The 26,364-nt window shown below is 40.0% G+C and overlaps 2 protein-coding genes across 5 annotated transcripts in view; one reads left to right on the top strand and one right to left on the bottom strand.

The window, feature by feature from the left end:
• Window positions 1-1,937: 1,937 nt before the first annotated feature.
• Window positions 1,938-7,142, bottom strand: cfap90 (cilia and flagella associated protein 90). Its single transcript, XM_074613956.1, has 3 exons — window positions 6,946-7,142; window positions 5,447-5,563; window positions 1,938-2,192 (listed from the first exon to the last, which is right to left on the bottom strand). The coding sequence occupies exons 1-3, from the start codon at window positions 7,060-7,062 to the stop codon at window positions 2,013-2,015; spliced, it is 414 nt and encodes a 137-aa protein (XP_074470057.1). The 5' UTR covers window positions 7,063-7,142; the 3' UTR covers window positions 1,938-2,012.
• Window positions 7,143-14,648: 7,506 nt separating this feature from the next.
• Window positions 14,649-26,364, top strand: part of LOC141754999 (triple functional domain protein) — a 104,873-nt gene continuing 93,157 nt past the window's right edge. For 2 of the 4 annotated variants that reach the window (XM_074614536.1, XM_074614531.1), the window contains exon 1: window positions 14,649-14,997. In XM_074614536.1, the coding sequence (XP_074470637.1) occupies window positions 14,925-14,997 (73 nt within the window). In that variant the 5' untranslated portion in view covers window positions 14,649-14,924. The remainder of the gene's footprint in view (window positions 14,998-26,364) is intronic. The other 2 variants (XM_074614533.1, XM_074614530.1) reach the window with 1 other exon arrangement.

The following is a 26,364-nucleotide window of genomic DNA, read 5'->3' as shown; positions in this document are numbered from 1 at the left end:
CTCTCCTTTTGAAACCCCACCTTGTGTATTAGCTCCTAATCCTCTTAGATAAACACTGCCTTTCTAACACCAAACAGATTCAAATACTGTATCATTTCTAAGAATAAATGGTCTATTTCTGCCAGAGTACAAAGGCAGAGGCAAATGAGAGATGTCTGCGCTCAAAGAAAAATCTTATTATGTAGGAGGTTGGTCTCAGTCGCGTGGGTTCAGGATGAATACACAAAAGGAATCCAAGAAGTTGCGAATCAGAGAGGTTACTGATGCAGAGAAAGAACTGCATTTAGGGTAACAAAAAATCAGCCCCATGAGAGAAAACAGAGATAAGATCAAATACATGCATGTATAGTGGTAAATATGTATGTGAATGTGGGTTTGGTCGAAGCAATTCTTTGTAATTTCTACAGTTTATGTGAATTAATCTTAGTCCCTCTGTCGGTAAACTCATTATGATTGTCATCCAGAACATCAGTATCTTAATAAAACCAACCCTTATACTGAAGGCAGAAATCTGAACACCAAGACTGATCATTCATATCAATATTTAGCAGCAATAACTGTAAAACATTTTAGGATTTATATGGTCTGCACCACAGACTGTATATAAAGATGAACGATATGACGGCTCCCCAAAAGTGAAGCCAAAACATTTGGATCTCCCCCTGGTGGCTGGCTGCAGTATAGGTCATAAATCCCGCCCCCTCCATGTTGGCAGATGGGACATGGGCCAAACTAAAAAGTCAAACTACACGTCAAACAAATTTTTCCCAAAGATGGTTTCTGTCATTTAAGGTAATTCTTATCACGCTGATGTATGCTCAAGTGTTAATTTTCTGCCAAGTTTGGTTTTAATTAGTTATTTGATGCTATAAAAAGGGGGTTCGACGTCATGATTGGCAGCTGCTCTGAGTGAAGTAGTTGCAGCCCAGCCCGTTCGCATGAAAAGGGGTATAAACGCCACGATAATGCGCAAGGTGTTTAGTGTGCAATAAGTACGCCTTTCTTGATTTCCGCGTCTTTTGTACGCCATGTATCCTGTACTGACTGCAATGTAAACGCATCCACGTATAACTGCTACGGTAAGAGTTAGTGACGTAGTATAAAAAGCGAGTCAGGTGTCACGTGGCGATTGTCCCATGTTTTTTGTTGACGTTTGTGAAGTGTTTTCCATAGTTTACTTATTTTAAGCCCAACCCTGATGTTTTCCCTTAACCTAACTAAGTGGTTTTCTTGGCTGAACCTAACTGTGGACGTCTGCGTGACAACTGCGCAGCCGGAGGTTCGGGAATTGTACGAGAGAGGAGGTGTAACTTTAACTTTCCATAACCGTCACGAGTCTGTGAATAGGACATGTCAATTGATCGTAAATGTAGTCATGGAGATATTATGGTGAGTCGTGGTGTCTTTCTAGTCAAAAAGCTACTGTGGCGCTAACGTAGCAGCTAGGTGGCTCATGCTAGCTAGCTGCGGCCATGCTCGGCTCGCGATTGAATCTGGCAGTTATATGGGCGGGATCTTGATACCGCGGCTCCAGCCTTCACTGTGCAGACTGTGGCTCCAAATGACGTCAAAATCTCAAGCTGGCAGCTCCCGTATCCGGGATATTTTGGCTTCACTTTTGTACAGCGGGAGGAAGTGGAGACACGTCGTCCATCTTTATATACTATTCTATGGTCTGAACCACCTGAACCTTTAAATAACGTTCATACTGATGGAGTGATTTCAACCTCAGACTAGAAAACGTAGCTCGAGCTTCCTGGATGATGTCACATCTTCATATTTTCTGACTTATTCTTTTGACAGATAATATTTCACTTAACATAACAATTTGTTTTGCCTATTACAAGGATATAATACAGTAATATGTCATCTGATCAATTGATGGTTTCAATGTTTAAAGGTTTTTACTGTGGACCCATCAAGTAAACTGAACTGTACACTCTGCAACACTGGTTTATTATTTTCACAGTGAGATCAAACACTTTGATCTCATGCTGTGACATTTGAGGCTTTCACATAGGGGCCACTGATCCGTATCCTTGTGCCACATCCCAGATGATCCCATTTTTCTTGAAGAATTCAGCTTTTATGCAAGCCACACGATTGCACCGACGGCCTGTTTGGTAGAGGGCGGGAACAGGACGACGGCCGTATTCTGCAGAGGAGCGCACCGGCATGGCTCTGGACTTCTCCTGGGGTTGAACAGGACAACAAGGCAGAGAGACACAGAATAAATATTCAAAATTAATATGAAAAGAGGAAGGTTAGACGTGTCCTTAGCTTTGTGATCAATATGTCATAACCAAAAAATACCTCAGAGTGAGTTGAAACGCGTAGGCGCTAAGCCCCCTTTTATTAAAGGCTTTTTAATTTTCGCAGTGTGCCTCTGTATTTTTTGGTTATGGTGTAGTTTCTCTTCTTGGCCCTGGAAACAGGAAGCGAGATCTTACCTAAGGCAGCCACATGTTACTGCTGGCCACAATCTAATGCCATCCTCTCTTTCTCAGTTTTATACATGGCATCATCTGTAAGTAGCATTATTTATTAACATAAAAGTGACACGGATGCATCGTTATTTGTTTGAAAATATCTTGTGTTTAGCAAGGAATGGTTGACTTTATTATTTGTTATATATAACAGTAAAAATAGATTTACCTTGTACTTTGCCTATAGCTTATTGGTCCTTTATTTATATGTTGTGGTGAAAGATGTCAGCCCTTAAGCTAAGCTTTGTGAGATACTGCGATACTGATGCAGAATTCATTTATATTTCCTTGTTCTTTATCCACAGTTTTACATTTACTGCTATTAAACTGCCAAACTCAACACATCAGTCTGTTCCTTGGAGCTTGATTAGGAGAGTGTTTGTGTGTAGTATGTATGTTTTACCGTCAAAATGTTATTTTCCCAAGCCCTTATAAAAACTTTTTCGCACGTGACCTGATGTAGGTTTCTGCATGATGACGCTACTACACATTCAGTATACTCTATACATCCTTATAGTCAGCGTATTAATGTTACATACAGTAACTTAGATGGCAGTCGGCATGCTCCCAGTTTTGAGAAGCAGACAGGAGTACCAGCACGGAAGCTAAGCAATGCACTGCTGTGGAAGCCACGTTAGTTCGGATCCGAAAGTCACAGAATAGCACAAACAAACTAACCGATCGATGCAGCGGTAGACCAGCAACTCCTGTGTTCTGAGGGGTAAAATTACTGTTTTTGTGAATGTAGTCTGGTGGCTTTGAAGACGGTTTTTAGGTGACCAAAGTAAGTTTTTCTGCTGCTCCTGCTGCTTCAGACAGCCTTTTCTGACGGGGAACTAAAATCGTTAGATCGCTCTCTTCAAAGCCACCAGACTACATTCACAAATAGTCTGACGTGAAGTGTGGCTACCTTGTGATTGACAGGTTGCTACCACGGCGTTGTCCGGTCTGGGAGTCGTCCATGTTTTCGTCGTAGAACTTTAACCCTTTCACAGTGTGTTTTCAGTTCATGAAAGGTAATTATAACCTTTTTGGTCGCCTTACAAATGTCTTATTCAGCGTTCGGTTGTACTCAGCTCCACCCTCTCGTGTCTCTTCTGGTTGTAAAAACCAAGATAGCGACAGCCAAAAACCAAGATGGCGACAGCCAAAATGCTGAACTTGAGGCTTCAAAGCGGCAGTCCACAAACCAGTAGGTGACGTCACGGTGACTACCTCCACTTCTTATGTTCAGTCTATGCACCAGAACCGAGGTGAAAAGATGATTGTTACTCCCTTTCTGCCTTAAGTTTCATTTTGCCTCTTCACTGCCACTACATGTAATAGGACACGATTTGCAGGAGTGAAAATTGCTCCAACAAATGAAACTAATAGCTTATGTTATATTAAAAACTGATGTACATGTGTTGCAGTGTGAGCCTTTCCAGCACAATTTTGAACATTGAGAGCTTCTGACTTTAGTGAGGTCAGATTAAAGTATCTGCAGAACAGACAGTACCTGCTTCTGGCTGTGGTAGATTCACTGCTGCTGGGTTTCTATTTGCATAAGCCTGAGTGAAAAACCGAAAAAAAAATAACGCGCTGCCATTAGGCTCTGAATAGTTTAAACAATAAATAGTTTTTAATTCACATTCAAATGTGAATTCCGTTAACAGAAACGTCCTAATTCTGCAGGAGCTGTCACCGACGCTGACAGCCAGCCTCTAAACTCACTGTAATTACAAGCTCAGCAGTGTGTGTGGCTGCTTTGTTCAGCACCCTCTCTCTGCTATTCAGTGACCCAGAAACTCACTGTGAGCTAGTTTTCTCAACATGAATAATTCCTCCATGGAGATGAAATGGCTTCAAAAGGAGCCATAAACAAATGTCATGAAACTTAGATGTCATATATGTCAGTCACCACATGGTAGAAAGAAATAGAGAGACTTATGAATATGGAACATTTAGAAATGTATGAATTCATTTCAATAATATACTGACATTTCTGTCTATTAAACACCCCAAAAAGCCATATTGCCAATTGTCTGTTTCTAACAATAAGCTTCAGGAAACACCAGGAGAAGGTGTTATTAGCTGAGTAGAGTGGTAATGCTCATGATGCACCGGTCTGTGCCAAGTGTGTAGGTGGTCGGTGCAATAAGGCAATGTCCACTGACGTCATTACTGGAAAAGAAGTAATGAACTGTAATGAATTAGTTTGAAGCTTCACTAAAATTAATGCAGTAATTTTCAACATGGGGAACCTAATGTGAAAGTCATCCCTGATAGCAAATACCATGAAGTCAATGATGGGACAATGGAAAAGGAAGGATTTTAATCAAAGTATATGTGTGTTCAACGTATCTTCATACAACGGTTCGTATGATATCTTGCAGGAAGTTATTCCTCATTTTTCGTGCATTTTCCTACGAATGTCTAGCGACATGTGTTTTGGTGCCTTCAAATGAAACTTGTGAGCTTCCGTCTTCACAGGAAACTACTTAGTTAGGTTTAGGAAAAGATCGTGGTTTGGGTTAATATAACTACGGAAGTGGCGTAATTTAAGTATGGAAGTTCCGTGACAAATAAATCAACGTTGACTTCTGGTTTCACACGGGGTACAAACAGGGGCGAAAGTCTGGTGATTTTTGGACCCATCCATCCACCACCAACCTCCTCCCTACGCGGCATTTGTTGCTCTTTATTACACGGTTTTGTTGAATACTCGATTCTGATTGGTCAATCACGGCGTTCTACGGTCTGTTTCTTTATAACAGACCGTTGTTATGTATAACAGACCGTTGCTATGGCCGCAGTTCTGATGTCAGACTCTGGCGGACCGTTTTTGTGTCAAATTATAGATTTTTTTAAGTAAGTATCCGTGTAATAAGCGGGATAATGTACAGCTAGCCGGTCATTGCTGTGAAATATGGATGAGATGCTTGAGAACTAAAATAGTAATCAAAAAGTGTGGTCATTACCTCCTCGTTCATGTCTAGTCCTCTTCCTTTATGGTGCTTTCTGTCATCTCGGTGCAGTCTCATATCGTAACCCTCCGCCTGGTGGAACACTTGATCGTACATGGAGACTTCTTGGACCTACCAATGGAGAGACAGTGAACAAGTGTGTATTTGTGAAAAGACAAATAAACCCATATAAAGAGAAGCTGACGGAGACAAAGAAAAAAATATATGACAAAATTGAAGTTAGTTAATGATATTGATCCTTACGAATTAGGAGGTCCTTAACAGTTTGCCACCCATCTACAGTCACTGATGTGTTTTGGTGTTAGTGAAAAGTCAAAATATGTATGTACGATGTCCAGTTTACGGGTAGGTATACAACATTAAGATACAAGCCAAATGCCACACCATCATCAAAGATACGCTAGCTAATGTTATGCTAACAGAATACCAACAAAGCGGGGCTAATACTGCATATTTAATCTATCGGTATCTTGCAAAAATTAAACCCATAACGTTAGCCTACCTTTGTGTTTAACTGTATACTATACTACAATTTGGCTTTTAAAGGGACTGTTTGTAAGTATCAGAAATTGGTTGTAACAGCGACACCTGTGGCCGTTAAGTCAACGAAAGTCAGCGTCCTGTTGCTCGCGCTCGCCCGTGTGCATGCGCTACTTGAATGTGAGCGAGCATCCGTCAACACAGTGAGGTGACACACGTCAGCTAAAACCACAATATCACTCTATATTTCATGATATTCTATCTATATTGAGACAATAACGTAACTCGTTGCGGAGCCCCGTCACATTACAAGACACAGGAAACCTCTGTTGGTCTGGAGGAGCTGCAGCAGTTATTTCTGCACAAACGTCCACGAATATTCACTAGATATTCTCAGAGCTACGAAGTCTTCTGCAGTGTGGAGTGTGTGCGAGCAGGCACGGGAGGTGGAGCGAGCTGATTGAAGGCATCCAGAGGAGCAGAGTACAGCAGAGACTCCGGCCCTGTTGACCAAAGCTACGGTCTCGCCCGCATCCTCCGACCGCGGCCAACACTGTTTTACAAGACAGGCTTCACTAGATATAACTTTGCAGTTTTGGTGTTTCCATGTAGTTTGTGTTGGAGTCTTGTCTAAACAGCGTAGTCGCACGCATGGTCCCTCTTAAATAAACTAAATAAATACATAAATAAATAAATAAATAAACTAACTAAATAAATAAATAAATAAACTAACTAAATAAATAAATAAATAAACTAACTAAATAAATAAATAAATACATAAATAAATAAACTAACTAAATAAATACATAAATAAATAAATACATAAATAAATAAATATATACATAAATAAACTAACTAACTAACTAACTAAATAAATACATAAATAAATGAATAAGTAAATAAACTAACTAACTAAATAAATAAAGTATTAGCTAATAAACTAGTGAGGGTTGGCAGAGAGGTTATTTTAGCTCACCCAGCTTTGACAACAAAGGTCAAATTCCATCACTAACCTTTGAGTCTGTGTTAAAATATGTCATTTCCTTTGGTTCCTGTCGTCGTGGTGGGATGTAACTAAATGCAGACAAGGTAGCAAGCGGTTTGGTTTGTGCCTCAAGTGAAACGTCCATCTTCACCCCAAAACAATCCCCAGTAAATGAAGTTAAAACTTCAGAAAACAGAATCCTCTCGCTGGCTTCTGTGGTTGCTAGGATACCGAGTGTTTGTCATGCCGTGCTGCCTTCACTGGCTTTTAGTTTTTTCTGTACTTCAGAGATTCAAAGTGCTAGAAAGATGCCAACTAACTCAAATGGGACAGGGACGAATAAAGTGTCCTCTAAGCAAAGTTGTAATATTGTGGGGAATACCAATGACTGGTGTACACACTTTATTATATCAGTGTGACACATTTTGACACCAAGCTGGAAGCTTTGAGGGAACATTTGCTTTAGTTTTTATCCTCTGAATGTCCTACATTTCTGGGGATTTGTTCCTCAGTCTGCCTTTTTTTTTATTTATTATTTGAAATGATCAAATTTCAACTGATTTAGCTGAGAGTTACACTTTAATATATGACCTGGTGGGACATTGTTACTAATGCACCCTTTTTTGTGGAGGCACAGAGCTATTTTTGCTGCAGGAAAATAACAAGGAGAAAGGCCACAGCGGGGTTTATTAAGTTAATTGTTGCAACTGCCTCGCTTTTACCATTAATTATTGATAATAAAGCTTCCATTTTTCACTTGGCAATTTGGGGTACAGGCTTATAAGATGATTTATGCATTCCAATTTGTATATGAAACTGGTTTAATTAAAAGACAGTTGCCTAACTGTATCGCAACCCTGATGAGTGACTATATCCTTATACAGAGTTCTTTATGTGCCTCATTTTGTTGATTTATCTAAAATACACAGTCTGGCAGTAGGGGGTGTATAGAAGCAGATGTAACCTATTTACAGGTATTCCTGTTGACCTAAATTCTACAACTGATCTAACAGTTGTGGAATAATATAGTTTTATATTATATTATAGTTAGGCTATTGAAAGGAAAATAGCCTACCCATGAAATTGTTGACTAGCTGATACACTTTGGAGTTATTAGGATTGTTGTTGTCCACAATAGACTTACAAAATAAAGTGATAGCACATCCTTGCACAGTTGCACCAGTGTCTTCCTTTATGCTAATAACAGCCATCCAAGGTCGATGGCGAAGGTCTCTTACTGCATCTGCTGTGTAAAAGCACGTCAATATATATTTTTTTCAAACTGTTGTTTTTTGTCATGAGTACTTTCACGCCCCCGGTGTGTAAAAGGCCTTAACTCTGGCAGCTGAATCAATTTATAACACTGGACAGACTACGCCTCAAGCACAGTGTGCAATATGTGGTTCAGTTATGGGTGACAAGAAAGTCCAATTGCTCGGGCTTCAGATAAACTATAAATAACCTCCCAGTCCCTCAGCAGTATGTAATGATGCAGATGGTGCACCTCAACTTGAGCAAATTGAGTCCAATAGGGGAGACAGAGAAAGTAGAAAGCAACTTCTGTGTGACTAATTTCTGTCCATATGTTGTATCCTTAAAGGTGCTTAATGTGAGATTGGGAGCATTTCTGTTGCCTCTGCACGGCTCTCAACATGGCAGCAGTTGAGCCGACAGCTCGTGGTGCTAACAGCGTTAACGGCGAAAACAATGGCAACAGTGCTGACAGAAATAACCGTGTTAAACTCGTCAAATATCGCCGCTTGGTCAGTGCCCTTCAGCATCAGAGATGTACGGGGTACCCCTCTTGCATTACTTTTGGACGGACCAGGGACGGCGTGTCAATATACGCTCGTTACATGCATAGTGTCCTTTTGTCACAGGAAGTTTGGTTTAGGAAACACAACCACTTAGGTAGGGTTAGGAAACGGTCGTGGTTGACGTCAACTTCAATGACTGACGACTCACGGGACTCACGGGACTCACGAGGCTGAAGATACCGACCAGTCACGTGACTAAAGACTGTCATGACAAAATGAGTCAACGTTACTTTTAGTTTCACACGGGACACGAACACCGGTATCACCATACCGCCCGCCCGCCCTTAGCGGACTCTCACGCTATTAATGCTACGTCAGATACTCCGACCGTCGAATGACGTGCACGGGTGGGTTTACATCGGAGTTAGTTGAAAGCCCGGTTGGTCATATACTGTTGCTAAAGGGTACCTCCGTGCATCAGTTTCTGATGCCGAGGGTCACTTACCAAACAGCGGTATTCAACGAGTTGGTAGTTAGAACAGGTTGGCAGGGTGGGTGCTACGCTTCTGCTTACAAGCTGTCCACATAGTGGTCCAGATATCCTCTTAGCTTTTTCCATTTAGGAGATTAGAGCCATGAGATGTACCTTATTTGTATGTGTGTCTGTGTGTGTCAACCAGTCCCACCTACCGTTATTCTTCTCTCCTTTCACGCAATTATGACAGAGCAGCAGGGGGTGGCCAATGAAAGGACACCGCTCACTGCGTCAACACACACACTCCCATACAGAACCACAATAGAAAGCCTTGAACCTCACAGAGAACAGGAGGGCACAGATTTTTGATAAAACTGCAGCAGAGTTCAAGAGGTTTCTAACAACAGTGACGTAGAGGATAGAAGAGATATGTGGACAATCAGAGAGAGACAGACAGGGAGAGGGAGACTGGTGGTGGGGGGAGCATGATTAGCACCTGCTTTCATTCATTTTAGAGGTGGCCTCAAAGCACAGCAGTAATTACTGCTGACATTTCAGAAGGATATATTGCTATTTGGCAGGAGTCAGTTGGAAAGAAACCACCTGAGGGTAGGGGTCAGTCCCCGAGTTATTAAAGGATGGTACCAGTGTTACTGAGCCTTGTTCTCATCTGTATGTTTTTTTCCCCCGCTGCTTCAGATGATGCTTTATTAATATGGAATTGAATGTTATGTCTTCTTTATATCTGCACTGAATATTTTGCTGAAGAAGTCTTCATCAGTATGAAGCCAGGCTGATAATGAAGATTCCCTGTACAAAGATCAGTGAACGATAAAGGTCAACAGAACCACTAATCCAACTAACTCGGACAACATATGAAATGACTGATATTAGAAATAATATCAACATTCAGAATGTATCCATGTTCCTGGAGAATAGAAATTGCAATACTTAAGAGAAAAACTTTATTGTGAAAAGCCACCCATTTTGACCTATAAACTTCATCGGGGTCATTAAAGGCCCTGTAAACCTTTTCTCAATCAGCTTCTTACTACCTAGTGTACTTGTTGGAGAGGAGAGGAGAGGAGAGGAGAGGAGAGGAGAGGAGAGGAGAGCATCCCTCTGTGGAGGAGAGTCAGTTGATCACCAGTATCAGTCTCCCCCTGCTGGTCATGACAAGTAATACATCAGCATCTACATAAGAAACTTAATTTTCCAAACAAAACACCATAAACAGCTGAAGCAATAAAACAAATTATATTATATATCAATACACAAAGACGTTTTGTCTTATATGGTCAATTAAATAAAATGTCATAAACTTAAAGGAGCAGTGTGTAACATTTAGAGAGATCTATTGGCAGAAATTGAATATAATATTAATAAGCATGTTTTCTTTAGTATATAATCAGTAACTTTTGTTTCCTTAGAATGAGCTGTTTATATCTATATAGGGAGCGAGTCCTCTCCGTGGAGCCGGCCGCCATGTTTCCACATTAGCCCTGTAACCCGTAATCTTTGTCATTATGTACTCTCAATATATTTTGTCTTCTTTCGTGATTTCATGCTATAATTCCTTCATTATTTTGTGATAAGTATTGTTCTCTGTTGCTGCAAACATATGGGCCCATTATCAAAACTATAATGAGTCCATATGTTCAGAGTGAAATGTGTTATCTGTTTCAGTGAGTGAGCTTCAGCTATAAATGAAATTGTGAGCATCATTATGGTTGAATAAATTTAAAAAAAGTTTTCCCCTCATTTTAGGCCTATGTATAAATAATTAACCTGCATCGAAATATAACCAATGGGCTCCATAACGCTGATCTGGAGTCTGACTGTCACTGTCTGTAATGAATAGGTCATTTTCCATGTTGTGTCCCAGTTATAAAAGCACAATATAATGTCATCTTGTCGATACATCACTCTAATGTCCACTACAATTAGTCAATATCAATATTTTTACTCACTGTGAATCAGTTGGAGCATTTTGTGCAGAGCACTTTGAGCATGCAGCCGTGTTGTGATGGTCTCATCATTAGGAGGACCTTCTGGTCTGTCCCACAAAATATTTATTTTACATTAATTGAGGAGGCCCTGGATGTCACTTAGTAACATACAACCCACAAGTTGTGGATGATCAGCGTGTAAATAATCCGCAAGTAAGCACCAGCATTATCCTGATTATCTTGAATGGTGACAGACAGGCGGCAGCAGAAATCCTGCACTGACTCGGGCACAGAGCTTCAATCAGTGTGGTGCAATCACTTGGAACTAGAAGTGACATGATAGTATTGACTTTATCGATGCCTACCAAACCTCCCCAGCCCTGCCAGCATACATTGATAGGGACTTATGGAGACCCAAAGTGTGATGAAAAAAGTGACTTTCATTCACTTGCTAGTTTCTTAGGTAGGGGAGAGCGGGGTCGGTTGGGACAGAGCCTTTTTAGCAAGTAAGAAAGCAACTACGCCATTCGCCATGCTCACCCTTACGAAAAAGTAGTATACTGCAAGTTATTATTATGAAGTAAACTTAAGTAAAGTTCAAGTATATTTTCCAAGTATACTTTATGTAGTAAGTATACTAATATCAATGTACTAGTAGTATACTTGTAAGCGTACTACTTCAATACTTTTTAGTTTATAAAAGTAAACTTAAGTGTAGTTTAAGTGTTAAAATAGTAAACTTTGAAAACACAACTAGTTTACATCTAAGGTGTATTTTGTAAAGCATGTTACACTTTGAAGTAAAGTATACTACAGGTGAACTTATAATACTGTTAGTTTACTAGTTATATACGTGTAGCCCATGTTTTAGTTTATGAAAGTACACTTTAAAGTATACTCTCAGTAAACTACTAGTTTAATAGTTTTTACTGCAAGTATACTTGTACATTTTCTTTAACTTATAGTACTTAACCAATTATTTATCCATTACATAAAGAGACATGCTCCTTTTGCTATTTGACTTGATGTTTTGTGATGAAAATGAGTGAAAATTAGTTTTTCTCACATGCCTCCACGGTGAAAGGAGAATGGAAACGTAGAGAAATCTTGATGAATTGAAGTAAATTCATATCAAAACATACATTTACAAACTCTCACACACTCTAATAGGCTACTATATCAAAAAGTAAGCATAAGCCAAACATACTTTTCTGTATACTTGTCAGTTTAACCACTATAAATTTAAATCATGAACAAGACATATTTATATAATATGAACACAAGTTTCTTATCTTCATATTTTCACTGGACAGAGACTTTTGAGCAGAAGCATCAGTTCCAGTCTAAACCAGCAGATGGCACCAGTAATACATCTCTGATCACAAAGAATAGCGGAAAAAATGGCATGATAGAACCTCAAACAAAAGAGCTGACCTTTTCTGTTTGGATTGTATCCGGGAGGCTTTACCAATCACTGTACTCCTCCCTTTAAGTATGAGTAACGTTACATTCACACACTTTTTATGGAGAGAGCACAGAAACAACCAACAGTACATGAATCAGAGTCTGTTAAATTCCCCAAAACTTGATGTTTTCCCAACCGTCCCTTACAAAAAAGTAGTATACTTCAAGTTTATTGAGGTATACTTAAATCAAGTTCAAGAATATTTTCCCGAAGTAGATTTTATGTAGTAAGTATTCTAATATCAATGTACTGATAGTACATGTAAGTTGTAAGTGTACTAATTCAATACTTCTTGGGACTAAATTGGCTCACTTTTAAAGTACTCTCAGTTTAATAGTTTTTATATTGCAAGTATACTTGTAACCCACTTTTTAGTTTATGAAAATACACTTTGTATACTTTAACTTTGATTCATGTATTACATAAAGAGACTTACTCCTTTTGCTATTTGACTTGATGTTTTGTGATGATAGAAAAAAAAAAGAAAAATACCCACATGCCTCCACGGTGAATGGAGAATCCAAAAACGTAGACAAATTCTTGATGAATTGAAGTAAATTCTTTACAAAACATTTGATTACCAACTCACACTATCAAAAAGTAAGCACAACTACAAGTCAAGTATTTTTTCTGGAGGCCTATAAAGCAAGAATTCTTAATTGTACTTTTCTTAAGTATATCTTAATTGATCAAAAGATCAAGTAGGCCAATAAGACAAATATACTTAGACTTTTCTGAATACTTGTCCGTATAAGCCAAGTATACCTTTCTGTAGGCCTATAAGGCAAGAATACTTAATCATACTTTTCTTAAGTATATCTCGATCAATAGATTAAGTAGACTTTAATGTATACTTGTCAGTATAAGCTAAGTATACTTAGACTTTACTGTATACTTGTCAGTATAAGCCAAGTAGACTTTTCTGTATAGCCTACTTGTCAGTATAAGTATTAGACTTTACTGTATACTTGTCAGTATAAGCCAAGTATACTTAGACTTTACTGTATAGCCCACTTGTCAGTATAAGTATACTTGGACTTTACTGTATAGCCCACTTGTCAGTATAAGTATACTTGGACTTTACTGTATGCTTGTCAGTAAAAGCCAAGTAGACTTAGACCTTACTGTATAATGTCAGTATAAGCCAAGTATACTTAGATGTTACTGTATAGCCTACTTGTCAGTATAAGTATTAGACTGTACTGTATACTTGTCAGTATAAGCCAAGTAGACTTTTCTGTATAGCCTACTTGTCAGTATAAGTATTAGACTTTACTTAATACTTGTCAGTATATGCCAAGTATACTTAGACTTTTCTGTATACTTGTCAGTATAAGTATTAGACTTTACTGTATACTTGTCAGTAAAAGCCAAGTATACTTAGACCTTACTGTATACTTGTCAGTATAAGCCAAGTAGACTTTTCTGTATAGCCTACTTGTCAGTATAAGTATTAGACTTTACTGTACTGTCAGTATAAGCCAAGTATACTTAGACTTTTCTGTATAGCCTACTTGTCAGTATAAGTATTAGACTTGACTGTGTACTTGTCAGTAAAGGCCAAGTATACTTAGACCTTACTGTATACTTGTCGGTATAAGTCAAGTATACTTAGACTTTACTGTATAGCCTATTTTTCAGTATAATTTAGACTTTACTGTATACTTGTCAGTATAAGCCAAGTATACTTAGACTTTTTTGAATACTTGTCTGTATAAGCTAAGTATATCTCTGATAAGTACATAAAAAGGGAACTGAAAGTATACTCTCTTATTTTAAGTTTAAAATAAATAAACTTGTGTTTGGTAAGGGTTTTTTGTCGCATAATTGGGCCAGATTGGACAGCTCAAGTCACATAATTATCACAATTGACAGCCTGTGTAGTCTTTGTTCTTGTCAATGTGTACTTTGCGTTGGTTTTAAATGTCTTATCACTGTAAGTTGTAACACACGGGGACCGCCGTCGTTCCTTGATGACCCACCACCACCTAGTGTCTACTCATTTACCGAGAGCTTACGGAGCTTCACCGAGCAGCGACCCGGCCCCTCCTCCTCCTCCCCCTCCTCCTCCTCCCCGCTAACAGCTCCTCTCCCCTCGGCTCCACTCCCGAGGAGGAACCCGGTGCCCCCGGCTGGCTGATCGCTTCCAATTACCCCAAGATGGAGGTCTGCAGATGGCACTACCGCTAAGCGTCTACTACTACCAGTCACCGTAACCTGTCCGTGTGTGTCCTTTAATGAAGACGCTTTTGTCCGGACAGAAGTGATTTTTGTGCCATCTTTTTTTTCTGTCGTTTTGGATCTACTACTTGGGGAGATACTGAGAGAGCTGCTTCTCCAGGTTCGGGTTGTGTAGCAGCCATGAGCTCCGGGGAAGGAGCGGAGGAGACGACGACGAAGGACGCTGGCGACATAGCGCCGTTCTTCAAGACCGGTAAGACCCGAGAATGAGTAGCAGAGGTCGGACTGAGAGCTCCGCCGAGAGCTGCTCCCCTCGGTCCGGCTACGTGGGGGACATTGTTCCCGTCTATGTGCTGTGACTGTTGTGGGGGCTCATATAGTGGAAAATAGGGAAGTCTTTGGTCAGATTAATTTAATAATATGTATTATAAAGAAAGTGTACAACAAATAGTCCAACACAGTCGTGGAAATATGTGAAAATGAGGTTTCTTGAATGCATTTCTTTAACTACAAGGAGCCTATCCAAGACTGTGTAGCCAAGGCAACGTTAGCCAGCTCGCTAGATGTCCGAGTTCCATTATCGGACACCTCCTAGATTTGTCAGCTTGGCGTGTACTTTTCTTCAAAATACAAAATTGTATGTGTTTTCTTTTTCCAAACTCACTTACAACACTGCCTTGCTGTCAAAATGTGGATGTTAAAATGTAAGTTTGACCCAGTAAAACGTTAGGAGAGAACTAAACAGGAACCGCTAATGTATGTTCATCCCAAGGCCTATAGAAGGAGGCTGGGTCACGCGTCATATCTTGGGGGGTACTACACATGCGCAGTAGAATCTGTCCTGCACTCGTCGAAATTGATCCAATCAAAACGCTCGACTGCGCATGCGCCATATCCCATATTCCAAGACTAGTGTCCTAACCTCTTACTATAAGCCTTGGTTCGTCCAGCTCAAGCCCAAGACACAATTGGCTCAAAGCTCTAACTTTTTATTGTTATTAAGATAAATACGCTGTTAAAATGTGCTTATGGATGACAAGATTGTTGTCGAAATTATACGGGAGAGAGAATGCAGACTTTGCTGAAAAGACGAGAGAAAAGAAGCAGGTTCAGTGCTGTCCGATAATGGATGTTAATCACTAGTTTCAACATTGGCTTCCCAGTGTTAGCCTGTAAGCTAGTGAATCAGCTCCCTGTTTGCTTGGTTAAGCTAACAAATGCTAGCTAGTGTAGCATCGCTAGCTTGCCAGTGAGTTGACAAAGCTCGCGTTGTTATCTAATAAACAGCTTATTGGTGTATAACGTACAAACGTGTATAAAGTGTGTTTTTAAATCCACTATTCACGTTTACTCGTTTGTTTGTTGCTTTTTTGTTGCTGTCACAAAAAATAGCACAAACTGTGGAAGCTATGTAAACAATACATGGCGTGGCATTAGAGCCTGGCTGGGTGTGCACTGTGCAGGAGAAGCTAGCTGTGCAACATGCAGGCCAAAAAGGCTGCCTTATTATCAATAACACGGTCTGATGGTTGGGATAACACACCCAGAAATGTCAGTGACACTGATTTTACACATGATCTGTTGCTTTTTAGACATGATTATATGCTGCTCACTTACATGTACAGATTGTAACATGAGCTAAGTAGGATAATTAATCAGCAAGGACTGTGACTTGGAAGTCTTAACACGGGGCCTACAGTGATTGCATAGGCTGCAACAATGGCTCATAAACTGTGAAATCCAGGGGGTCCTTGCAGAGATTTAAAGGGGGCTGAGAAATACTGTATATATGGTTCAGTTTTATTCTACCCAGCCAGACTTTTTGCATAGTGAAACCATGTGTAAGGATCTTCATTTCTATTAATTTCCTATTCAGTATAAACATTGATACAGTCGGTGCCAAAATTAAGAATATATTTGTAATTAAGAGTTTCCTGGGATGCAGCTGAATGAAATGGTGATCCATTGGTGAATCCATGAGCTTATGGGCTGCACTTTGCCAGATATAGCAGTGAATTACCTCCAGTGCCTGATGACATGTCTGCCAGTGTCATCATCTAACTCCACTCCCTTAAGTGTAGCTTACTGTTTATTAGGGGTGGGAAATAAAATCGATTCACTATGTATCGCAATCTTTTTTTTTTTTTTTTACGATTTTCAAATTTTTTAATGCCAGAATTGATATATTTGCTTCATTTGAGTCCATGCATTGGTAAAAGGAAGTTACCGCTTTATTGTTGTAGTCTGAGTAATGTAATGTCATATTCGTTTTGTATTCGTCAACCAAAAACAAACCGCAGTTGGCCGCAGAGAGAAAAAAGCGACAAAGCAGAAAACGGGGGAGGGTCTGCGGTGATACTACCTACACCCTCCCATTTTAAATCCAAAGTAGTAAACACTACACATATAGTAAAGTCTGGAAACACTTTGGGTTTCACACATTGCCAGGAATAGCAGAGCTAGACATCATGGCTAAAGCTGCATGCTAACTCTGTCACGGACAGGAAACGTTATCGTATCGCGGTAACGTGCGGTCAAGCCAGCCGTCACTCTCATCTCTGTGGTCAAATCAGCCGACGCTACAATTGTAGAGCACCCATATACTGACATTTATGTTAAATGCATTCAAACGGCCCCGATGGAGCTGACCATGGATGTATAAAGGGAACGGAGTTGAAGGAAGAGCTAGCGACAGACTTCGCGAAGTTAGCAAAGTCCGGTGTTAACAAAGGGACCTATATGCAAAATGCGTATATGAAATAAAATTGATTGGATCAAATTCAACAGAAGTATAAAACATTATATGTCCCTTATAAATTCAAATAAAATACAACTAATTTGTTTGGGAAATGTCTTTATTCTTTGATTTTTGGATTGCTGGAAAAAATGTAATAAATAATTCCTGACAATGACTGATATATTTGACTTCAGGACATCTCTGACTACATACATGCTGAAAATGTACTGTATTAATTTAGATATTTTCCAAAGTAAAAGTCCCTAGAAGTGTATGATTCAACTTTTTCCCGTGGTCTAGGGTTAAAAAAAGTTAACAAAAATAGCAATAAATCGTAATATTGAATTGCGATACATAAAAAATAGCAATAAATCGTAATATTGAATTGCGATACATAAAAAATCGCAATACATAGAATCGGCACCCAAGTATCATGATGGTATCGAATCGGGAGATAGGTGAATGTCCCAGCCCTACTGTTTATATGTATCAGAAACAAGTTTGTCCATGAACCAATAGCTGCTGCTTGTGTAGTATATGAGTGTAGTGGTAGTTGCAAGTTAATTTCTCCTGTTGAAATGTACATAAGTGTGTGATACTCGAATATGAAACTGTGGCATACAAGAGAAGATGAAAAACAGAGAGTAGTAATGTACTGTGTGTAATCACCAGCTGTTCTCTAGTGCACTGTCATGCGTAGCACCTTTTGTGGTAGAAGTGATATTTTGAAGTACAGTTTGGGGGGTGTAAACAAGGAGGAGAATGCAGAGTATTGACATCCAGCCTCTGGCTCCTGTGGTTTTGTGTCTAGCGAGATAATAAGCCACAGAGGGAAGTTCAGTATCCGTATTGAGCTGATTTGATGGCTTCCTTTTAGGGAGAGAGGCGAGAGGCATCCTGTAACTCACTCGCAAGCAACCACACTTTGTATGTTTTGTTGATGGTGCACAGCTGCAGCCATTCTGCCTCATTGTTAATCAGATCGGTTGCTAATTTGTTGCATAATTAAATTTTTTTGGATATGCCTCCTTTTCTTATTACCACAAGGCCATCTGCTGCAGTTTTAGATTGTAGTTTAGAAATAGCTCTTTATTTACCAGTATAGCACTTAAATTGTATATTCACTTTATTTGTTAGTTTGAGAGAAGCAATGACACAGATAATTAGTTTTCATCGCGCTTAAATTTTTCTAGCAGTGGTGGGGCTGCTAAAATAGAAATTGTGGATAAAATGAAAACAAATCTGTGTCTGTTTTTGACAAAAAAAAAACACTTGAAGGATCATGAATGAACATTTCATGTCACTGTCTCCTGCCGGCGTAAAAATCACAAGAATATTTTAACAATGATTGTCAAATGAGCATCAAGTCAGTCTGTACTTGAAGCATTCTCTTAATTGCCACAGTAATGGGCAGAAATTGACATCCTGTCTACATTCAAACACTCACTCTAAGCACAACCAGCCTTCACCCAACCTCAACTATCGCTAATGTTAACCACGATCTTAACTTGATCTTCACAGTTGCATAACCTTGTGTATCTTATTGGGATCCACATTTTTGTGTACTTAAAGCTAAATCTGACCCACTGGCACTTAACTACAGTTATTAGTGGCGGGGGAAAAATCAATACATCATAGTATCGCAATATTTTGCGTGGTTATTTCGCATCTCCGTGGTCAAATCGGCCGACTCTACAACTGTAGAACACCCATATACGTCCGATTTTCAAAATAATGTGTTAACAAAAGGAACTATATACAAAATACATATATGGAAATAAGATTGATTGGATTATATTCACCAGAAGTATAAAACATTACATGTCCCTTATGAATTAACAAGAAAATACCACTAATTTGTGAGGGAAATGTCTTTATTCTTTGATTTTTGGGTTGCTGGGGAAAAAATTTAGTAAATAATGCCTTACAATGACTGATATATTTGACTTCAGGACATCTCTGACTACATACATGCTGAAAATCAAACATCTTTGCTGTATTAATTTCGATATTTTCCTAAGTAAAAGTCCCTAAAAGTGTATGATTCAACTTTTTCCCCATGGTCTAGTGTTACAAGAATTAACAAAAATCGCAATATAGAATCGCAATACTTAAAAATTGCAATACATATCGAATCGGCACTTAAGTATCGTGATAGTATCCAATCGGGAGATAGGTGAATCGTCCGAAACTGTGCCGATCTGTTTGCTCCAAGAGAAACTCGGGCTTCAGTAAAGTTAGTTTACCAACGGCTTTGTACAATAATCTGGTTGTAAGGCTTGAGTGTCATGTTCGGGCTCCCCTCCTCTTTGTTTTGCTCATGAACTTCCTCCTTATAGATCTGGGAATCTTGTTTTGACATGCACAGGTTTGAGTGTCTTGCCACAGGCTATGTTTTCCCCCTCCTTCATCCCCAGCTCCATCCTCATCTCTTTTTTCATCCTTTGGCATTTGGTCTCTTTGTCTTTCCCATGTCCTCCCTCTTTGCTTTCTTCCCTACTCTCTGTCTGACTGCCTGCTGTCTGAGTGTTCATTCGCCAATGTCTGTTTCATGTTTTCCTCCCTCCTTCATTCTTGTTGCATCGTGTTGGCCCTCACCGTCCTAATGCAAAATGACAACTAATAAAAAAAAATGAGTTCTCCCCCCTCCCCCCCGTCTCTCTTCCCTGTCTTCCAGACTGGAATTAATACCGAGGCCTCAGAGCTCTGAAACGGGGAGTTTTGTTGTGGCATGTTGTCAATCATCAAGTTATTCCACACTAAACATATCTTTGGCTACACTGGTGACTAAGAGGCTGATTATACAGTTGTTACTTGTTGGTAGTGTAGGGTTAGGGTATTATTCACGGTGGGAAGAAAAAAAACTGCCGGGCCTTCATGAATGAATGTTCAAAGGCTGCAACACGCCGTTCACAAGGTTCGTCTGTATGTTTTGAATGAGCATCGGTGTGTACGTGTGTTTTTGCAAGAAAGAGAGTGAAATAGACAAGCAGGAGAGAAATCTGATCCAGAGATTGCATTTATGACTCAGGCCCATTCACCCAGGATGAGGTCTACACACACACACACACACACACTTACACACACTGAGACTAATGGATATTGATCCAGGAGATGGAGACTGATTGAGCTCCCTCAGTAAAGGTTTCCTCCAGGCTTAAAGCTGCCAAGTCAGACACAGAGCAGAGGCTAAAGCCTAATGCTATACAAAGCAGATTTCTTTCATCATCCCGTGTTTACTGGATGGAAGTAAACAGAGGATTGGTGCACCATAGATCAATGCAAATGAATGATGGAAGGGTAGGTTTGTTCTCTTTTTTTTAGATTTTTTTACTTAATTACCTGACCAGTTGTTCAGAACCTGTTATCATAGAGAAACAGCCAGCTAAATGAGTATCAAAACATGGTATTTGTTGAAGTTGGGGGGGGGGGGGGGGGGGGGATTTGTGAGAGACAGATTTTAAAAAGCTTAAAAAGATATCCTGACTTTTAGCCCCTAATATGAGCCACACCCCCAAAACACTGGATCCTACATTTCCCATAGTGCAACTTGATAGCACCCAATGGCGGAATCAGGTCTTATTTTTATCTGAAAGCTCCCTTCAGATTAGGCATGCCGCGGTAGTCGGGGTTACTGGTGTTTCTCGGTGGTCGGGCATACACCGATTACATTACTTTCCCACCGCCCCTACCGTCGTTTGGCTTTTTTTAATAGAAATAAAACCCATTTAGATCATTTTGGCGTATTAGCGAAGTGTTATCATAGTCGGACAACGTAGTAGAAGCAGGAGTCAGATTTCACACACACTAGGGGACGAGAGAGAGTTGACAGAAAAGACGTACACAAACCAACTAGCCGACAGTTTGCAGAGATGCATGCCCAAAAGAAAAGCCCACATTTCTGGTCAGAAGGAGAAACACACCTACTTTTAAACATTATGAAAGATGAGGATATCAACAGGTTTTTGGATATGTGGAAATATCACAACGCCGACCTTTTCAAGACGGTGGTTGAAGGAGGTTGTGCTGACACGGTCGAGCAATTCCACCACCAGTTACGTTAATCGGAGTATGCACGGCTGCAAGTAAACAGGAATATTAGTTGAATATTCATTTTCGTTAGCCATGTAAACAGCTTAGTAGGAATCTTGTCTTTTTCGGAATACGGGCAAAAACTGAATATTTTGTGCTTGTAAACGTAGTCCACAATTTTCGAATTCACCCAGAAATATTAAAGGGATAGATAGACAAGGATTCACTAAATCGGTATCGGTGCAGATGCTGACTTTATTAGGCGGATTGGGTATCGGCCATGAGAAGAGTGAGAAATCCACATTAAATACAGTTTCTTTGTCAGTATCATTATAATAAAAAATCGTGTTTCCACCATCACTTAAATCATACATGAGCAGAGAAAAAAAAACACAGAAATCGGTGCATTGGAAAGACACATTTTAAGAAGCTCAGGCTGAGTAATCAGGGGTAACTCTTTTCGACACTGAGGCATCATGTGGTTCGCAGTACGAGGGGCTTCGTGATAGGCAGCCGCTGTTCTGTTTGAATTGCTCTTCACACTAACTCAAGCACTTTCTGTGATTTGCCGTTCGCACTGACCCCGGCTCTGTCTCCTCCATCTCGTCTTCTCACTGTCTTTGTACTGTTAAGGTCACGGCGTACTACACTCGCAACCACAGCGAGTGCCTTTTTTACTCGTACACACATGCCCAGCTGCAGAATATCAGGTGCCTCACACACCTCTAAGTAACTGCACTATTGTGCAAAAGAGAGGAGCGAACATAATAAATGGAAGCCAGCTGGAGGGAAAGATGATGGTTATGAGATTTCAGCCTTTTATTCAGCCAGGCAGCTTCAATCAACAAGCAAATGGATGGCTGGGTAAAAAGCTTTTTAGAAAAGGGCTGGAGATTAAGCTAAAACATGGGGATGAAAAACACTCAAACCGTTCCCTTTATTGTGGTATTAAATTGTGATGTTTCAGTTAGAAAGGCATTCATCCCTTAAAATGGAACACATTCAACACTGAACACATGGTAACAAGATGAGCAGTGCAGCCACAACCATTAGTGGCTCAGACCATTATATCCTTAACAACAACTTCTCTCTGTCATACAGAGAAAATAGCAGAAATATGCTCAATACATGAGCTGGTTAGTGGAGAGTAAATAATTTAAATCGCTCTCATTTCCCATGAGTAGTTGTGTAAACACATAGTCTGTCTCATCCCTAATAACAGGTGCAGGTACATTAAATTTTAAAGGCAGATTACAGCTAGCCAAGCAAGCCAAACGCCCCCCAATCTGCTGTGAGGTCAGTGTGAGTGGGAGGATTGTGATATTTTTTTGTTCTTCCTTGTTTGAATTATCATCTGTTGAAGGCCATGGCAGTATGATCAAAGTTGTGGTAAATCATTAGCATTCAAACACAGAGTTGCCAGTCTCTCGGTCAGGATAAGTGCACGTAGCCTGCTGAGACATGCTTGATTCCAAATGACAGAAACTGCCCACTCCTTAAAGCTTAGTGTAACTTTTGGAACCCGTCCCGCTTTCAGACTTGACTAACGCAGCCAAAGCAGTCACAGCAAAAGACCAGCTAAAAGCTACTAATCTCAGACCAAGGAAAGTGAATTAAAGCAACTGCATGAGCAGCTCCTACTTTAGGTTTAACCTTCATATTAGCAAATAATTACTTGTTTTACACACCCAACAAATACGTAACATCATTAGCGTTGAGCCCCAACTGTACTTTAAGTCCAATATTCACTCTCTTTTATGCCTAGTTCACACTACACGACTTTAGCCCCGATTTTCCGCTCCCAGACAAAAGCCCCTGATCAGAGGCAAATCGGCGTTGGCTCGACGCGCGCACATAGGCGCTCAAGCTTCGTGTGTGAGCTGCTCAAAGACGTGAGCCGAGAGGCTCGCCAATGCCTCGCAGACACATTTCAGATATCTAGTATGCTAAATATCCGGATCTGTTGTGGACTCCGGCCACGAGCTACAGCCAATGAGAGCGCGAGACACGGGTTGAGGGTAAACCTGGGGGAGGAGGGGTCGCCTCTAACAATAAGTATAATAAATAGTAAAAAACAGTGTGGTACCAGTGGAATTAGGGCTATTTTGTAAACACATGTACCAAAAACAACATGAGCAATGTGTCTCGCGTATGGTTTCACGTCATTTACTGTGTATTTTTCGTGTATGTTTTCGTGACAAAATGACTTCAAGACTTTTGATTACAAGACAGCAAGTTTTGAAATGTTAACAGTACTGCAATCTGACGACTTTGAAAGTCTAGCTGTGTTTTTGGTCTCCAATAACTATGTTCACCAGCTAGTCGCTAACTTTGTCTGTCTGTTGGTGCTGAGCATGTAGTGCACACAGTGGGTTTATAGAGGTGTCTGCTGCAGCAAAAAACAATGCTATGAGAGTTGAGAGAGTGAACCAAAACTGTAAAGTTGCGTCCCGGACAGCTTAACAATGAGCTAATGCTCCGCTGAGCTGAGGAAAACTGCAGAGTCAAGTGATAATTCTCTGTGGATTTAATATTACCTGCGACCCCGTTCACGTGGGTAGTCATGCAATCCATTGTTAACATAAAACAAATAATTATAGCACCTTTTTAAATGGTGGATTAAGCCATGTGTTGCTCAGAAAGGTCATCCGTGTTCAGTTTACTTTCCCTGGAAACATTTTGGTTTAACCATTTCTGTGGTAAACCTGATGACGCCAAACTGGCACAATGGCCTACATCATCTTGCTCAAGGCCTTTGTTGCTGATCTGTGTATCGTATCACAGGCTTGTAAGGACTGGTCACCTGGGTCAGGTTTACTTTGGCATTGCAATGATGTATTCCTGTGTGCAAAGTCTGGGCTTGCCTGCTTAGTCTTGTTTTATTTTTTAATGTGCTGCTGTCGAATTAATGTCATGAGTTGAGCCAAGAGGTGCATTTCTCATGGTGGCAGTAACTGTCTGAACCACACTGGGTTTAGTGGTTGGAACCAATCAGACAGAGATTAAATGAAGAGATCTAACCTTGAAAGTCGCAATGAAGGGAGAATCGACTAGGAGTATCTACGGTTATTGATGCAAATGGAAAAAATCACTGATACAAATTTGAGTTTTTCGGCACTGCCATGGTAACAGACAAAGAGCTGACCTCACAGATTGGGGTCCACGGCAGAAATGGTCGGAAAACCCGGCCCTCAGATGTCTGGCTAGACTAAACACTGTAATTTTTCAATCTGAACACGTTGCGCGAAGCCATCAAAAGCCATGAAGTGAAATGAATGGCAGCGCTGGAGTTGTTTGTAGCCCGAAGCGTGTATGATGTCAGTGTGAACTCTAAGGAGCACCACAGTAATACAACCCTGAACCAGAACAAAAAGCACCAGATTGCATTTCAGAGGGAATAACATTCACTTCCCTGATAGTCAGATGCGTGTAAACAAGTTTTGCCTCTCACTCTGGATGTGCCGTACATGGCAATGTGAAGAGTGGCCTGTAACGGCTTACCAATGAGGTAGGACAGTGATTTGAAAAGGGACATGAGTAAAATTGTCCCTATATGTCCAGTTATGCTGCAATGAAGTCATTACAGAAATGGATTTAGTAATATAGCCATAGACATAGCCTACATGTTAATATATAAACTCTATAGCTGAGTATTCAGTATTTTGAAGTCAGTATGTTAGTAATAATCTAGTGAGCAGATTGCAGATCTCCTCAGTGAAGATATGGCGTCTGTAGGTTTAAATCTGTTTACTTAAACAGGAATATACTAGGGCTGGCAATCGATTAAAATATTTAATTGCATGATTGTCTAAATTAATCTGGATTAATCGCAAATTAATCACACATTTTTTATCTGTTCAAAATGGACCTTAAAGGAAGATTTGTCCCTCTGGGTGTGCTTGAGAAATGTCAGGGAACTGAATCCTCTTATTGTCATTGCAGTGTAGATACTGTACAAGATTTTTACACTCTCAAAAACTAGGGCTGTCAATCGATTCAAATATTTAATCGCAAATTAATTGCACATTGTTTATCAGTTCAAAATGTACCCTAAAGAGAGATTTGTCATGTATTCAATACTCTTATCAACATGGGAGTGGGCAAATATATGCTTGTTTTATGTATATGTATGTATATATGTATTATTAGAAATCATTTAACAACACAAAACAATGACAAATATTGTCCAGAAACCCTCACAGGTACTGCATTTAGCATAAAAAATATGCTCAAATCATAACATGGCAAACTGCAGCCCAACAGGCAACAACAGCTGTCAGTGTGTCAGTGTGCTGACTTGACTATGACTTGCCCAAAACTGCATGTGATTATCATAAAGTGGAGCAGAGCTATTTGGCAGCAGTACACGTCCCTGGCCCGGTTTGTGAATGAGTGATGGTGTGATGTTGTCAGCTCTAACATCATTAGGGCATGTTAGGTGAGAGTTCATTGGATTACACATGCTGACCTAATCTAATCTGGTGTTTATTCTCTGGGATTACTGTGTGTGTGTGGTTGTTGTTGTATGTGGGCATAGAGTTAGAAAGAGGTGCACACACACACACACACACACACACACACACACTGATTACCAATACCAAAACAGTACTTTTCTTGATACCTTGCTTTCAGGAATACAAACATGTTTTTCTACAGAACCCCTCTCAAATATTAAAGGAATTAAAAATAGATACTGTGTTTTTGATAAAATCGATACAGTGTCACAAACCATAATATTGCGATACTCTATATTTTCAATAATTTCTTACACCCCTACTTTAGAAGTGCTGATATGTGGATTTTGGTACCTTCGGACAGTGCCAGGCTAGCTGTTTCCCACTGCTTCCAGTC

The sequence above is a fragment of the Sebastes fasciatus genome, chromosome 17 (genome assembly GCF_043250625.1).
Source record: "Sebastes fasciatus isolate fSebFas1 chromosome 17, fSebFas1.pri, whole genome shotgun sequence".
NCBI lineage: Eukaryota > Metazoa > Chordata > Actinopteri > Perciformes > Sebastidae > Sebastes > Sebastes fasciatus.
The sequence above is the reverse complement of the archived record's forward strand: the minus strand, read 5'-3'. Positions and strand labels throughout refer to the sequence as shown.

Excerpts from the sequence above, each read along its gene's own strand:
- cfap90 (XM_074613956.1), bottom strand. The coding sequence starts at position 7,062 with ATGGACGTTTCACTTGAGGCACAAACCAAACCGCTTGCTACCTTGTCT. Across the intron at positions 5,564-6,945 it reads ATTTTAACACAGACTCAAAG|GTCCAAGAAGTCTCCATGTA; the intron begins GTTAGTGATGGA and ends CTCCATTGGTAG. Across the intron at positions 2,193-5,446 it reads GACTAGACATGAACGAGGAG|GAGAAGTCCAGAGCCATGCC; the intron begins GTAATGACCACA and ends GTTCAACCCCAG.